Raw genomic sequence first — 16,670 nt, 5'->3', positions numbered from 1 at the left:
GAGATTTGGTTAAAAAGTCATTCAACTCGTGATATACAATCTTGTCTAAACTTTTATTCACATCTCTTTTGGCAAATGTGTCTAAATAAAACACTTTTATTTCTTAGTGCCCTATGAATTTTATTTAAAACATTAATAATTAAATAAAGAATAACTAAGTTACAGTCTACTCTGGAAAACCATACTTATTCTTTATATAGAGAGGAAATCTTTTAAATTTCCCATTTCTGTAGCAGATTGAAAGGATTTGTGGAAAACTAGGGTGTCTTAACATTTAAATTCTAAATCTTGGTGTCTTTGGTTTTCGGCCTTTGAATTTTTATTTTTAAGCCCACTCCATAGTTGAGTCAGGTATTACCTTCTTTCTGGAACTTTGAATAACTTGTTTTTAAAGTTCTTATAGTAATACTGAGTCATTTAGACATAATAACAGAGAACTCTTGTTCTCAGTGAGTAACCTCTATCTCAGCTCTGTTAGTAAAGTCCCAAAGTTTTCAATATTCATTTTTCTCCTTGATCTCAGAGAATGGTTATATTAAATATTAAGGGAACCAACAATCTAATCTGCCCTTATAACCACTTTTTAAAATCCACTGTATCTTGCCCTTTCCCTATGGCCTTCTTATTGGTAATTCAATTTAGATTTGGTCACTGTTGTTACTGCTTGTGCCTGAAGCTCAGTCTTCAAAATAGCCCCCTGATGTTTTAGCCTGCAGTAAACCTCAACAATATTTGATGATGGTGAGGGAGGTTAAGATGACTTCTGTTGATATGTAGCTTTCTCACTGGATCTCATTTGGGCAAATCATTTTTCAGGCTTAAAGTTTCTCCATGCTTCAGGGTTATGTTACCTTTTTAAAATGTGTGTGCACATGCACACAACCTTCACAGACATCTGTCACTGTTTAGTTTAATTGAAATAATAAACATGAACCTTGAAATAATAAACATAATACTTGACCAGAGAATGAATAGAGAATTTAGCTTATGAAATAATTGGAGATTGGGAAAAATCTCTAAGTTAGGAAAAATAACCATACTGAAAGAGTTTGAGGAAATGAAGATAACATTTCTCAATTAACAATAGTAATAAAACTAATCAGAACTCAACAAAAAATAACTGTGTTAGCATACTTAGGTGGACGGATGAAGCCATCGGAAAGCCACTTTGTAGCCAGGGAACCTGATTTACTGGCACAAAATAGTCTAATGACCAATTAGTTGGGTATACAGCATATATAATTTGATTTCAGTCTGCGGGTTTTATGCTTATCTTAGAATACTTATCCACTATGAGTGAGATAGCCTTGTGGATAGAAAGTGGACTAATCTGCTTATGGAACAATAATTTGCTCCAGTGATTTGTTCAAGACAACACAAAGGCCTAAACAGTAGTGATGGCCTGCCCTCTTCATTTCTCTTACTTTTAGTAGAGATTCAGGCCATAGCCCCTTAACGTAGGAAAAACAAAAACCAAAAAACATCTCCTACCCACGGCAGTCTTTTTTTTTTTTTTTTTGGACACTGTTGAACAGGATAATCAGAATGATCTGATTCCTCCCACCCCATGCTCTCAACCACCACCTTCTTCTGTGTTTAGAAGAAAGAATATTGAGGTATGAATTGGAGCTGAGCTCCATCTACCAGCTTTGTTGACAAGAGGAAAGCTATTTAACCTCTTTGGGTCATGTGTCCTCCCTGATGAAATGAGAGGGTTCAGCTTTCTCGGGTGTCTTTCAGCTCTGAGTGTCCTACTCATTGTACAGTGCTGCTCTAGTTTCTGATTGGGAAAGTCTAGTCTGATAGAGGGCATGAAAGATTGGGGGAAGTTGGATCATTTTTAGTAAACATCCTTTAGAACTGGTAAACCATCTCTTAGGAGTATTTTGTGGATTAATGACATTTAATGAGAGGTTTTTATGAAGAACCTTGAATCCCTTGTAAGAATGTTACAATTTGTATGATGTACTCAAGACTTAAAGACATTGTGTATTTTGTATTAAGTTGACATGGAAATGAAATAAAACAAATGATCCTTCAGAGGAAGAGGATGCCGTTCTTTGAGTGGAGAGGCCTTTGCTAGCAAACGCTGGATTGGAATTCCCCATGGCCGTGGCTGGGATTGCATAGAGCTGGCTGGCACAGAGAACCAAGGACTGCTTCACTCAAGAACCTTTCCCTTTTCCTTGCTGACCTCTGGAGGGTATAATGAGGAACCAAAACAAATAACTAGAGTTGTTGCATTGTTCTTGGGAGCCTTGCATGGTTCCATTTGTACCTCTCAATTCCTTCATTATCATAGGACCAGCAACTCGAGTTTTGAAATCACTTCCTTAGAAAGTCATCTTTCCTTGCTGGAGAGTAGACAGAAGGTTCATTGACTATTCAGAGCTCTAGGTTAGGCTATTGTGTTTTTATAGGCACAGTGGCTTCACCATTAGAAGCTTTAAACTTCCAGCCCTCCTTTTCTACACCTGTTTTGTTTTGTTCCAATTATCTGCCTAACTGAAGGCACAGCTAATGTGCAGCCTCTGGCATCAACACTAGTTGTCTTTGCCTAATCGTTTGATAAAAGATTTTTTGAATCTCTACTGTGTACCAGATGTTGTGTTAGAAACTCTCTGTTTGACCATTGAGAGTATGATGTGGTGGGCCAGAGAGTTGCTGTGAACTTAGAGAAAATTACTAGAATCTGAAGTCAAAACATTTAACTCTGTAGAATTAAGACCTGAACAAAGGACTAAGGCCATGATGGGGCTCAGTGTTTTAGGGGATATTCTTTCTCTCTTTTTTTTTTTTTTAGTTGGGGGACATTCTTATCAGGAGCTTTGGGTACTTAATGTAATTTAGAGTCAGAGCTTGCTTTTATTTGGAACAGGAACCCAGGTAATAATGTCTCATTGAATTTCAAAGCAATTTTTTAATTCTTTTATTTTCATTTTTAGGCACTAAAAAATCAAGTGCTTTGTCCGTAGCCACACATCTAGTTAGTGACCAGTTGAACTAGCACTAGAATCCAACTTTTTTTGTAACTTCATATTGCTTCAGGGTGTAGCAGTTCAACAAAAGCTTCATTGATCACCTGTTATATATAAGAAATCGTGATGGGCAGACATCATAGAAAAAATGTTGATAAGACATGGTTCTTGTTCTTAGAGGAACTTGGAGCCCAGCATTTGAATCTTTGGGATTAGAGAAGTAAACTAGATGATCTACAAGGCAGAAATGAAAGGGTCAAGAAAACATTGTACTTGCTGAGCTTTCTGTCCCAGGTGATGAGAAGAATAATCAGGGTTACCTCTGGCTTTAATGGTGGCACCTCTTATCATTGGAAAACACTTTTGTTCATGTTTTCCTTTCCAGTTACCATACCCCTCCTTTCTTTGTCAACCTGGTTTTTTAGAAAGGCACCCTTAACAGAGTTGCTAAGTTATGGGTTGTTCATTTCTTCAACAGGTATTTATTGAGTTCCTAATTGGGTGGCAGGCAGAGACAAGTAGAGAAGACAGAGAGTGTCCCTGGTATGGAGTTTATAGATAACTCCATGTTAAAGGACATTTAGAAATTAGTAAGAAAACTATCAGATAGTAATAGGTAATTTGATGTGATAAAGTTTGGTGGTAAGGAAAAATGTCTCTTTCCTTTATGCTAAGGAAGTATGTCTTCCTTTATGGAAAGGAAGCATTTAAGGAAAGGAAGCATGTCTTTTCCTTTATGCAAGGCTTGAAGGACAAGCAGCAGCAGCTTTCTGGGAAGAGCTTTCTCAGCAGTAAGATGAAGTTGAATGAGCTTATTCCAAATATTTAGGATTTTGTGAATCCTAGGATAAGGACTCTGGATTTTATGCCCTGGGATATTTTTTTTTTTTTTTTTTTCTGAGAGTCTCCAGTCACATGGATATAAAAATAAAAGGTATCTTGAGAATTGTGCAAACATTAATATATATGGATCCCAGTAAGTAGCTTTAAGATCATCAACAAATAAGATACATAGTGTGCGTTATGGGGTTATATATAGAAAAAGACAGAGGAGCTAGAATAGGACATGTGAGAAACAACATGAATGTGTAAAATAAATGGAGATAACGTTTTTGTTGCCAGAAAGTAAAGTATGCTATATCTCTCCATGCTGTTTTTATTCTCCTCTTGACTCTTTTCTTACCCTGTACTTGGAATCTTAGATCCATTTGTTTGGTGTCATCAGTGGATGATTTTTGGCTAGCGCATGGAATATTTATTTATTATTAAAAAAATATTTTATTCATTTATTTGAGAGAGAGAGCATGAGTGGGGAGAGGAGCAGAGGGAGAAAAAGATTGAGCAGGGAGCCTGACTCAGGGCTCAATCCCAGGACCCTGGGATCATGACCTGAGCTGAAGGCAGATGCTTAATCTACTGAACCACCCAGGCTCCCCAGTACATGGAATATTTAAAGCATGAAGCTTGTGAAAGCAAAAATTTCCTTTTACATTGTGGGTAATTTTTCTCTTCTAAACCTAAATGGTATGCTGCCCCAAGTGTAAGGGTGTAGCGCCCCCACTCCAGTTCAAAGTCAACAGTCAAACTTGATTTTATATTGTAAGCAGCTAAAGCTTTGCTTTACAAAACTTTGAACTTGAGTGAGTGAGAAAACTGGAATTGCTCATGACAGCATTAATATGGTAGACATTTGGAGATGATTCTAAATTATCAGGTTATCCTTCTACTTTCCCTGAAATCCTCACTCTATTTTTGTTTGTTTAAGTGTAATTAGGTACGTGTTTTTCAGTTTCCTTTGTTTTCATCTGTATGAAGGAATCAAAGTCTTATTTTGGATATCAGACCAGTACCAATTATTACCTCCATGGTTGCCTGTGTATCATTTACTCTGATGTGATATGCACAATTCGAGGATTCTAAGTGTGCTATTTTCAATAGCCAGGCTAAGAGTGTTATTTTTTGAAATTATTGTTCGTAACTGTTTTCACTCAGATGGTGGTTATGACTGATGATGTTCAACTTGAGTAAACATGCATCATTGGCTTTGTATCAGGATTGGGAACAAATTCTGGTTTTTGACCCCCCAAATAAACTCCTTTTTTTTTCATTTAGAATCATTTAAATTATTAGCAAATAAAAATAAAGTGTAATGAGGAAGCATAGTAGGGTAAAAGTTTATTAACAATTAGTAAATAAATAGCTTTATTTTCATTGGCACTCATTTTTCTCAAGCCAGTAACTTATTTAGTTGAATGAAGTTTCATTTGGAATTGCTCTTACACCTGGCAAAATGGAAGTCTATGTTTATGGGAAAAGGAAAGGATTTTCTTCCTTCTTGTGCCCTTAGTGATAACAGCTTGGTAAATAAAGTATTATTTGGGAAATGAAGATATTGTCAAAGGCTTGACCTTTACTCAATTGAGGTTACATATAATTACTTTCCTGGCAATTGAGTCTTGATAATTTTCTGGGAATTTTGTTTTGTATATTGGATTTAAATGTACTTTGCATTTAAAATGTGAAATTAGTTGCTTTGTGTTTGCAGGTGAAATAATTTCTTTAAGCCAGTGGTGAGTCATTCAGTTAATGTAGGAAAGTTTATTAACAGTCATAAATGTTCCCAGTTGTCCAAGGGAATTGGAATACTTCCAGAATGAGTGAGACAGAGCTCGCGTCAAGGCAGTTACAAATAGTTATCTCCTGTGGTTTTTCTGTGGGATGTTTTAATTCTCCAGCTAGCTTTCCATCCGTATCACTCAGTTTGTTTAAAACAACTCTAACCCCCCACCCTGATAGTATATGTTCAGGGATTCAAATCAATCTGAGGGATAACCTGAATAAAACGTGATTAGGAAGGTAAATTTCTTAAAATCCATATACTCTGATAATACATTCCAAAGTCACAGGAACATGCTTTCTGAATTATGTGTGATTTGGAATTTTTATTTTCTTTTCCCTTTCCTGGGCATAGCATAGTGCCAGGCAAACTACTAGATACTTAGTAGATCTTTTTCCCAAATGAATGAATGAAATCCACTGAAGCAAAGAATAGAGGGTTTATAGTATATCTGTCATGGGCAGGTTGCAGCAGATACAGAACTGAATATAGGACAAGCACCTTCAAGTAAGGGCTTTGGTGTCAATCTACATTTTAATTCTCCCTCTGTCACTTACAAGCCTTTTAATGTTGGAGAAATTATTTAATTTCTTTTTTTTTTAACTTGATTTTAAAAACTAGGATTAAAGATTTGAATGTACTGGTAAATATGGTGAACTAATCAACAATCGTATAGCTGGAGGAAGACTGTTCCAGGTAGAGAGAAGGTCAGGTGCCAAGGTCTTGAGAGGCATGAACTTAGAGTATTTAAGGAGCAGCAGGCAAACAATTTGTGACCAGAGTAGAATAAGAAAAGGAATTGTAGAGGATAAGATCAAAGAGGTAATGAGGACTAGATACTATAAGATGTAGTAAGGACTTCGGCTTGTATTCTGAGTAAAATAGAGCCTTTGGAGGGTTTGTGAACAGAGGAGTGTTATGATCTGGCCTTTTAAAAGGATTACTTTGTTTTTTTTTTTTTTTTTTTTTTTTTTTAAAGGATTACTTTGATTGCTGGGTTGAGAATAGACTATAAAAATAAAAGCAGAGAGACCAGTTAGGAGGTTACAGTTTTATTGTAATTTAAGAAAGAGGTGATGATGGCTTTTGAAGACTGGTGGGGATGGGAACAGTGATCTGAATCTGGATGTAATTTGAAGGTAGAACAGAATAGACAGGATATATTGACCGATTGGATTTGGTATTTGAGAGAGAGAAAGAAAAAAAAAGAGAAAAGATGATCCTGAAACTTTTGACCTAGATGTATCTTTCATATGATATGTTGGGGAAGACTGTGGCCAGAGTAGATTTTTAGAGGAAGACCATCAGTTTAGTCTGGGGTATGTTGAGCTTGAGGTGTGTCTAATAGATACCTCAAGATTGAGACTGCTCTGGGTCTACTTAATTTTGCAGAAGCATGTTCTTTAGAATTTTCTTTTCATGAGGATCTCTGGGAGGCCAACTTACTATTTGTCTCAAATTGTCTTTATCTTACCTCCACTTTTTTTTTTTAAGATTTTATTTATTTATTCATGAGAGAGAGAGAGAGAGAGGCAGAGACACAGGCAGAGGGAGAAGCAGGCTCCATGCAGGGAGCCCGATGTGGGACTCGATCCTGGGACTCTAGGATTACGCCCTGGGCTGAAGGCAAACACTAAACCGCTGAGCCACCCAGGGATCCCTTACCTCTACTTTTGAATGTAGTTTAGCTGGGTATAGAATTCTGGTTAACAGTTATTTTCTCTCAGTGCTTTGAAGATACTATGTCTTTTATTATTGCCAGTGAGAAACTTGTCTTTGGTAAAATTGATTTCCCTTGTAAGGTATCCTATTTTTTCTTTCATCTCCTGTGGCTCTTAAGGTTTTCTTTTTTTCTTTTTTTTGCTTTTAAGGTTTTCTTAGTCACAATTTCACTGTGACATGCCTAGGTATGAGTTTATTTACTTGGAATGAGTACTTGGAATATACTTTAAATCTAAGATCTTGTGACTTTATTCAATTCTGGAAATTTTCTAGATATTTCTTAGAGTATTTTTCTTTTGACATTCCCACTTTATGTAACCTTGCTTAAAGTATATTGGTTTCTCTGGAGCTATCATGTGTATGTATGTACACACATACATATATGTGTGCACATATATATTTTGTGTTTTTGTCTTCTTTCTCTGTAATGTTCTGGGTATATTTCCTGGAAAACTGTTGTCTGAGTCATTAATTCTCTAGACTTTATCTTATCTGTTACCTTTTTTGGAAGTACATTTTTATTTCCAGTGTTTCCTGTATCTTTTTCTTTCATAAAGATTTTATTTAGTTAGTTAGAGTAAGTATGAGCAGGGGAGAGACAGAGGAAGAGAGAGAGAAAATCTCAAACAGACTCTGCACTGAGCCTGACTCAGGACTCCATCTCACAACCCTGAGATTATGACCTGAGTTGAAATCAGGAGTCAGATACTTAACCGACTGAGCCACCCAGGCCTCCCCCAACCCCATTTTTCATAATTTCTTCCTCTTTTTAAATAGAAGTTATTCCTTATCTCTTGAGTATTCGTAACAGTTATTTTAAAGTCTTTGTCAGACTGTTCCATAAAAATAAGTTTCATATGGATTGACTTTATGTTCAAATTACTGCTTTTTAAAATTGATTTTTTTTAAAGATTTATTTATGATAGACATAGAGAGAGAGAGGCAGAGACACAGGAGGAGGGAGAAGCAGGCTACATGCCGGGAGCCCGACGTGGGACTCGATCCCGGGACTCCAGGATCGCTCCCTGGGCCAAAGGCAGGCGCTAAACTGCTGAGCCACCCAGGGATCCCCTAAAATTGATTTTCTTCATATAAAACATCTCTGTGTTTTAAATTTTGATTTACTGACTATCTAATTGGGAGTCTTTTTGGTCTCTACTTATTTTCCTTTGGCTCATTCTTCTCCATCAGAGAAACTAGATTAGATAGTGGCATTTTGGGTCTCGTCTCCCACCCAAAGTTATACTGGGAATATTACAGATCTGGTCATCAAGCTAGTAGTCAGCCTGGTTTGGGGTTTCCCTGGGCCCGTGACTTTTCCTACTGTTGCAGTTCTGGCAATAGCCTTTCTCCAACTTCCTTTCATGGGAGAGGAAGCCCTAAAATTTCCCACTTCCTGGGCCTGAGGTGAGTTACCCTTCAGGAACTGACTTCTTGGCCATCATTGCTCCTTTCAGAGCTGTAACCCCAACAGATCTCTGGTATCAGCACTCTTGCTTCTTTGCATTTCTATTCTGTTTTACTCAGAGAATTACCTTGTTTTTGACCTCAGTTGGTTTTGGGGTTCTATTTGAATATTTTGGTTATTATTAATATGTTTTGGGGGGCATGCCTTGTTAAAATGTAAACCAACAGTTCCATCTCTATCAGTTCAATTGAAATTCTTTAAAGCTTGCTTTTCTCATAATAATAATTATTTTATTTTTTAAGATCTTACTTTTTAAAGTAATCTCTACATCCAAAGTGGGGCTCAAACTTACAACTCCAAGATCAAGAGTCACATGTTCCACTGACTAAGCCAGCCAGTCACCCCACTGATAGGTAATAATTTTAGAAAACCTGTTCAGTACATATTAAATACTTCACCAGGACAAACTAATTTAATCTCACCCCCCCCCCCCAAAAAAAAAAAAAACCTTTCATTTTATAAAAGAGGAAAGTAAAAAATGGGGAGGTTTCATAACTTGTTCTGGATCACACAACTATTAAGTGGCAGAGTGAGGATTCTAAACTAAATAACTTGGCTCTGTAGTCTGTCTTCCTAGCCACTGTCATGTACTCTCCCACCTGGCCGTTGGGGAAAATCAGACCTTTTCACAGACTTGTTTGTTGCAAAGTAAGATAAGATGTGAAAAGTCTAGTGTTGTATCTGATGTATAATAACATTGAGTAAATGTTTATTTTTCTTTCCTTAGTGGCAGGCAAATATATTTTCGGTGTGACAATTTAAACAAAACTTGTAAGTTCATTTAGTTTAAAATATAGCATGTTTCATTTTAGTAAGAAGGGTAGGAATTCTATTATTGGACTAATTTTCTTGTGTGGCTGTGGGGACAGGACTGGCCTGGGAGAGATGCAGAGCTAGGAAGCTAGGGAATCAGAGAAATAGGGTACAGTGCAAAGTCTAAATTGAAAACCAGACAACTGAAGGATTCTACAGAAAATCTGGTGATCCTAGGGAATTCCAGATCAAGATACTATGTGGACTAGATGGGAGGAGCTGGTGCCTTGAGCATTTCCCAGAGCTCCTGAGGTTCCTGTATCCTTGGGAGTGAGCCAGAGAGGACTCTGGTGAGGGTACTTTGCCAGCCTTGACCTCTTTGAGTGTTCACTAACCTTTGTTTTCAATTCCCCAAATTAACAAGGAGCATTTAGTCTTAGTGTGCAACACTCAAGGGAATAAATCAATTGGTTAGCTGTTTATAGGTATGATAGCCAAGAATCTAAATTAGGGAATTGCCTCTGGGCCCTGAAACAACTATTTCCTCCTTTCCTGCTTCGCCAAGCCTACACATCTGGGCCTTCCACCATTCTGCCTGCACATCCTCCGAGCCCAGCTCAAATCCACCCCTGTACTGACCCCCTGTATACCTTGTGTCTAGTTCCTTGAAATACATTAGAGACTTTAAGAAAGGAAATGTCCTTGTGAGATATAATATTTGGAGTAAGTTTTATTGATTTGAATGAATAGGGATAAGTGTGGAGATCATAAACAAATGCTTAGTTGGGAATATGGAGAGAGTATGTGTATGTGCCTCTGTGTGTGTGTGTGTGTGTGTGTGTGTGTGTGTGTAGCATGTGTGTTAGAATGGGGACCGGCAAGTATACAGCCTTGCTAAAACAGAAGGCTATAGGAATGTGGAAAAAATTTTAAGGTTAGACTCACGCTGGAATATTTTATTAAGATGGAAAAGGAATTAGATCAAGATTTGTTAACAGTCATGAACCCTTGTAAATTCAGGCAAGGAAGGATGATGCATGGTGAGGTGGCCTGGTCTCATCTCAGACCTGCCTACACTTTTCAGATTGGTTGGTTTTGCTAGAACCTCTGTGTGCTAGGTCTAGGAGGCTCAGGCGAGGCTCATGGGCAGTGTTGAGGAGCATTACTGAGCTAGTATTTATTGTACTCGTATTTTAGTCACTTGAAAAGAAAATAAGGAAATAGGAAAATACCCCTTCTTTCTTACAGTTCCTTTTCCCTCTTAGTTTTTCCTATATAGTCAATCCCTATAGAAGACTTGACCATAGACTGCAACATTATCTATAAGCCAGTCCTACATTCCCAATGGCCCTGTGGTGGGGAAAATAACAGGTAAATGAAATCTATATGTAATCTTAGATCAAGTAGTTTTTACTTTATTTACCTCTGTGACTCCAATTTTTTGGATGGATTACATCACAAAAGATGTCTTTTGCTTTGATTTTCCTTTTCTTTTCTCTGTTTACCCATTGCGGAGTAAATTAACCCAAATATACTTAAAAGACTGAAGAATGAGCAAAGGAAGATTATAATCTATAACCATATCATCAGCATTTAAGAGCTCTGGGAAATTTGGATTTCAGTTTTTGATTGAGTAACTGTATGAGAATTATACCATGCTGGCAATGTTAGTAATAAACTAGAAGATGATTCCATGAAACTCAAGGCATTTATCTTAATTTTTAAAAGATACAAATCCAACAATAGTAACTTCAATTCTTATGAATATAAAGATGCAGGAGGACTATTTTTATTATAAAAATTTCAAATATTACACAAATGGATTTTTATTATGAGAAGTTTCAAATGTAAATTTTAGACATACATAATATATAAATATATAAAGCATATAATTTCAAACATACATATATATAAATATATAAAAGTAGCGAGAATAATAAAATGAACCACCTTTGCCCATCACCCAGACTCAACATTTATCAGAATTTTTTGCCACACTTGCTTCATCTATACCTTTCATTATGGCTTACTGAAGTGTTATAAAGTACATTCCTCATTTATTATTTTCCCTCCTAGACACTTTTTAGTGTGGATCTCTAAACAATATGGACACTTTCTCTCATGTCCTGACACAGCCTATAAATAATTCCTTGGTGTCGTATAATATCTAGTACATGTAAATTTCCTCTGTTATTTGAAAATATCTTTTTTGCATTGGTTTTGTGCAAGTTAGAATCTAAACAAGGTTCACACTTTGCATTTAGTTCTTATGCCTTTGGATCTCTTTTATTTCTGTAGTTCAGATTGTTGATGGCTGGTTTTGGTGGCTGAGTGGGATGAAGCACAGGTGGGATGAATTTTGTAAGCCATGTGAAAAGAAAACTTGAAATCACAAAGCTTGGTGGGAGTGGGGAGATTGATTGTAACATTTATGGCTGAAATAATATTTTTAGGCCCATGCCAAACTTAGAAAAAAGTCTTTCAGAGTAGTAGTATTTACATATATTTTGTTTTGTGCAACTAAATTGAATTGCTATTTGGAATATTTAATTAGAAACTGAAGTTGTCTATCTTATATCAAACTAGAATAAGAAAAAAAATCCCACATGTGTTTCTGAGAGATCTAATTCTCACTGCAAATTAGAAATCAGTTATCTTTCTACAGAATGTCTTCCACAATGTAAGAAAATATTTTTTCTTTGGACTTTATCTCTTTATTTTCATGTATTAATTTTAGTTAAATCTAATTACAATCCTCCTAAAATAATTGTCCATCTACCACTGGATATACTGTTTCTTAAGGTAATGTTATAAAATCTAGTAAGGCATAAGGTTAAAAAAATTTTTTAAACAAAATGTTCTTAAGCACTCTAGAATAAAAATATAATAGAGCAGAATCTCACTAACAGGAATGTCCAAATAACCTCAAATTGTTTATGCCAACTTGCTTTATTAATTCTCCATAGGATCTTGTTGAAAATTTTGTAGTAGGCCACATCATTTTGAAAGACATGGAAGTGATTATTAAAATATACCTTAAAATATACCTTAATATGTGTTTTTTTAATATAAATAATCTTTATAAAGATAGAACATAAATTATAACAAAGTTATATTCTCTTTGTTGGAAATCTTGAGTTTTGCAGTATAGATTATAAGAATTTAATTAATGTCAGAACACCAAAACATTTTGACTGGGTATAAGCCATGGTATTAAAGCTTATTTTGCAGACAAGACACATGCTTTATATGCTTTTGTAGGAGGTGGAATCTTTAGTAGCTTCAAATCTTAAGACTTATAATAAAGAGGAAAGGGAGTGAAAAGTAGAAAGAGACAATTTTTAGTTTCCCTCCTTCTAAATGTTAAGAATATTTATTCCTTTCTAACAGTGTTGATGTGTATCAATAGTTTGTACTTTTACCTTCTGGTACTTGATTATTCCAAATGTTTGCTTTATATATGCCTTTTAGGTGCCCCAATGTGAGTTTGCAAAAGCTACCAGAACAGTGGTTATGGAATGTTTTAGAGGAAATTAAATGCAGTGATCCTTCATCTAAACTCTGTGCTACAAGGCGCAGTGCTGGAATTCCTTTCTACATACAGGTACCTATTCATGGGATATAGCTGTTTGTCTTTTGATAATTTGTTTTGTCTTTTGACAATCTCCTTGATGTGTGAGTTAGCATATTGTATAAGGGACAGCTCTGTCTTTTAAGTGCTATAGCATTTGTGGCTTTGTTGTATGTGTGAACAATGTGTTCCCATGAGAGATTTGTTCTTGGAACAAACCCTCTACAAGATCAGTCTTGTAATATGAACAGAGAGTGGTATAGATTTCCGCCTCACTTCTAGGAAGTATACATGTTGCCTTTTTTGTTGAATTAGAAAAAATAGTCTTTCTGTTATTTCAGGACCCTTAAGACTCTGTAAGCAACCAGTATTAACAGTTTCTTTTTAATCCCTCCATAAAATGTCCCATGTGCAAAATAATTTTAATCCTAGTAGTAGCTAACAATTATAAGTGGTTATTTCACATATAATATCTTATGTAATCCTTCTCAAGCCCTATGAGATATGTCCTTTGATCATCCATATATTGTAGATGAAGAAACTTATCTAAGAAGCTTAGGAAAGTCAAGTTAACTTTCTAAAAGCCCCAGAGATAGTGTGAGCAGAGTTAAGACTTACTTGAAGCCCAAGCAGCCTGATTGAATGGGTATGTGTGAGTGTGTTTTCTTTTTTTAATGCAGAAGAAAACATTATACACACTGTTTTGTCCTTGCTTTTTTTTCATTTAACATTATACCTTAAAGAACACTACATATCAGCATGCCCAGATATTACTAGTTGATACAAAAACATTTTATTTCCACAGTGTTGAAATTAAGAGGCTGTCACTCTCATAAATGCAGTGAATAAAAACCAGAGCCCTCATATACTAAATCAGACCCGAACCTAAAAGGCCTTTGTTTAATATTCAGTAAGATATAGTCCAGGAATGGGGGCAGTATAATAAAAGCAATAAAAATAAGTGAAATGAAATCTTTTTTTTTTTTTTTTTTTAATGCCCCTACCTATGTTTTTTTCCTTCTTTTTCTTATTCCTTCCTCAAATTTCCAAAGTCATTGTTGTCTGGTAACAATGGACAGCACTTACAGAGGTGGTTGATTTGATCCAGAGATCATTGAGGTAGTTCTGCTGGATGAATTTTGGTGACTTTCAGGAATGAACTCCTCTCTGATCTGATATCAGTTTGGTTCATGTTCTGCCTGTAATTCATTCTGACTTCATTCATGTTTTTGCATCATTCGTCTGAGGACAAATGTTAATACAGTAGCAAGGTCTAGTTGCATGTTTATGCTATCCTTATTCCACTTCTGGTTCCCATTTCACACTAAATATTAGTCACAGTGACAGAGCAGTCAGGACATGCACTTTCTTAGCCCATCCTTGTGAAGAGTGTTATAACTATGCACACAGTTCTTGACAGAAAAAAAACTATGATTCCAAGGAGACATTTCAGTAATTGCATATACCTTTATTTATGTTAGTTGAGTAAAATCTAAATTATAAGAAAAATCAGAGAGGTCCCATTCCTTATAGTATAACCTACCTGTAAGTTATGTTCTCATGGAAACCTCTACTTAGTGTTAACTATGGAGAAAAACTGCCCTACTTAATGAACTTATCTTTTGTGCAGATAATGAAGTTTTTTTGAGTGGTCATTAGAAAAATAGTGTATATGTTTTCTGAGCTTAAACATACTATGATAAAATTCTCTTTTAAATTTATCTATTTTGGGTATTCTTCTTTCATGGATTATAAAAATCTCCAAAGATGCAGAGTAGCTTGAAACTTTCACTCTTGGGAGCTAGTAGCTACGTACAAATGAAATAATCACTGCTACTCCTACTCTTAATTCTATACAACCACTAATCTATTTTCTGTTTCTATAGATTTGCCTATTCTGGACATTTCATATAAATGGAATCATAATGTGTGGCCTTCATGTCTGGTTTCTTTTACTTAGCATGTTTCAAAATCCATCCATGTTGCTTCATTCCTTTTTATTGCCTCAGGTAGTTTAATATCCTATTTTTATGTTTATTGTATACTGAAAAAATGTTACACACAAAGTAAACAAGCAGCTCTTAGAAATACAAATATGGGACTCCTTTGGAGTTTGTAGTATTTTTTTTTTTTAGCTCCATGGAAGCTTCCTGTGCTACAATTTGATAGTACTCCAAGGTGGAGAAGAGACTCTTTAGTAAAGAATTAAATAATTGATCAATCTCCAGGGAGTTTCCAAATTCTTGCTAGAAATTTAATCCACAGGTTTTGTGTGTGTATGTGTGTGTGTGTGTGTGTGTGTGTGTGTGTTTTGTCTTTTAAATAAAGGAGATTTTTCTTGTTGGTAAATATATTATAAAAATGGGGATGCCTGGGTGGCTCAGTGGTTGGGTGGTTGCCTTCAGTTCAGGTTGTGATGATCCTGGGATCTAGGATCGAGTCCTGCATTAGTCTCCCTGGGAAGAGCCTGCCTTTCCCTCTGCCTATGTCTCTGCCTCTCTCTTTCTCTGTGTCTCTCATGAATAAATAAATAAATAAATCTTTAAAAAAATAAAAAATAAAAACAGACTTGCTTATTGTATCTGAGACCTGCCACCTAGTTATGGTCCTAAAAGAGTTGTCAATAAGAGCTATTCCCTCAACCTCTTAAAATTATACAGTTAACCAGCAAACCCGGAAATGACCTTAGAGATTCCATGATATCAGTCTCATTGAATTCTACAGATGAAGAATCTAAGGGATGGAGAGGTTAAGCTACTTGCCCAAGGCCACGTGGCTTAATTAACTTACTTGATACCTCCTATTTTTATAGGGGGATTTTGCACTTTGGGATTGATGCTGGGAAATAGCAAATAGGTATATGTAAAATAAGATCCCCATTAATTTTTGCCTTATTTTTCCATAGGCGCTATTGGCATCTGAACCTAAGAAAGGCAAAATGGATTTGTTAAAAATAACAATGAAAGAGTTAATCTCCTTGGCTGGACCTACAGATGACTCACAGAGCACAGTCCCCCAGGTAATAATGGAAATATACAAAGCCTGCTAAGAAGGAAGTGATTTTAAATCTTTGTTGTACAAAAAAAAAAAAAAAAAGTATCTGCTAAAGATACAAAATTCTCGAAAATAGGACAGGCATTTGAAGCTTGATCTGGATTGTTTTGATTTGTTTTCTTGGCCTTTCTTGTCCACAAAATAAACCATTGCTTTACTTGATATATATTAACCAAAATGAACTATTTTTAAACTCTGGTAAAAACATCCAACTTAGATAAGGTATTTTATAATACTATTCTTGCATCTAAAAGTTTTTAAGGGGCAGCTCTGGTGGCGCAGCGGTTTAGCGCTGCCTGCAGCCCAGGGCGTGATCCTGGAGACCCTGGATCGAGTCCCACGTCAGGCTCTCTGTATGATGCCTGCTTCTCCCTCTGCCTGTGTCTCGCCCCTCTCTGCCTCTATGAATAAATAAATAAAATCTTTAAAAAAAAGTAAAAGTTTTTAAATGAATGTGCTATCACTTTTAAATTTCCCGTGTGCTTCTTTGAGTTGCTGTACATGTTG

At 35.9% G+C, this 16,670-nt stretch overlaps 1 protein-coding gene across 7 annotated transcripts in view; it reads left to right on the top strand.

Annotated features, from left to right (window-relative positions):
* The window catches only part of THADA (THADA armadillo repeat containing), a 332,010-nt gene that overhangs the window by 66,663 nt on the left and 248,677 nt on the right, over window positions 1-16,670 (top strand). For 5 of the 7 annotated variants that reach the window (XM_072768179.1, XM_072768178.1, XM_072768175.1 and 2 more), the window contains exons 24-26: window positions 13,010-13,142; window positions 14,996-15,118; window positions 16,015-16,128. In XM_072768179.1, coding sequence (XP_072624280.1) covers window positions 13,010-13,142; window positions 14,996-15,118; window positions 16,015-16,128 — 370 coding nt within the window. The remainder of the gene's footprint in view (window positions 1-13,009; window positions 13,143-14,995; window positions 15,119-16,014; window positions 16,129-16,670) is intronic. The other 2 variants (XM_072768181.1, XM_072768180.1) reach the window with 1 other exon arrangement.

This window comes from Canis lupus, chromosome 11 (assembly GCF_048164855.1).
Source record: "Canis lupus baileyi chromosome 11, mCanLup2.hap1, whole genome shotgun sequence".
Lineage (NCBI taxonomy): Eukaryota > Metazoa > Chordata > Mammalia > Carnivora > Canidae > Canis > Canis lupus.
Note: the sequence above shows the minus strand (reverse complement) of the source record. Positions and strands in the feature narration are given on the sequence as shown.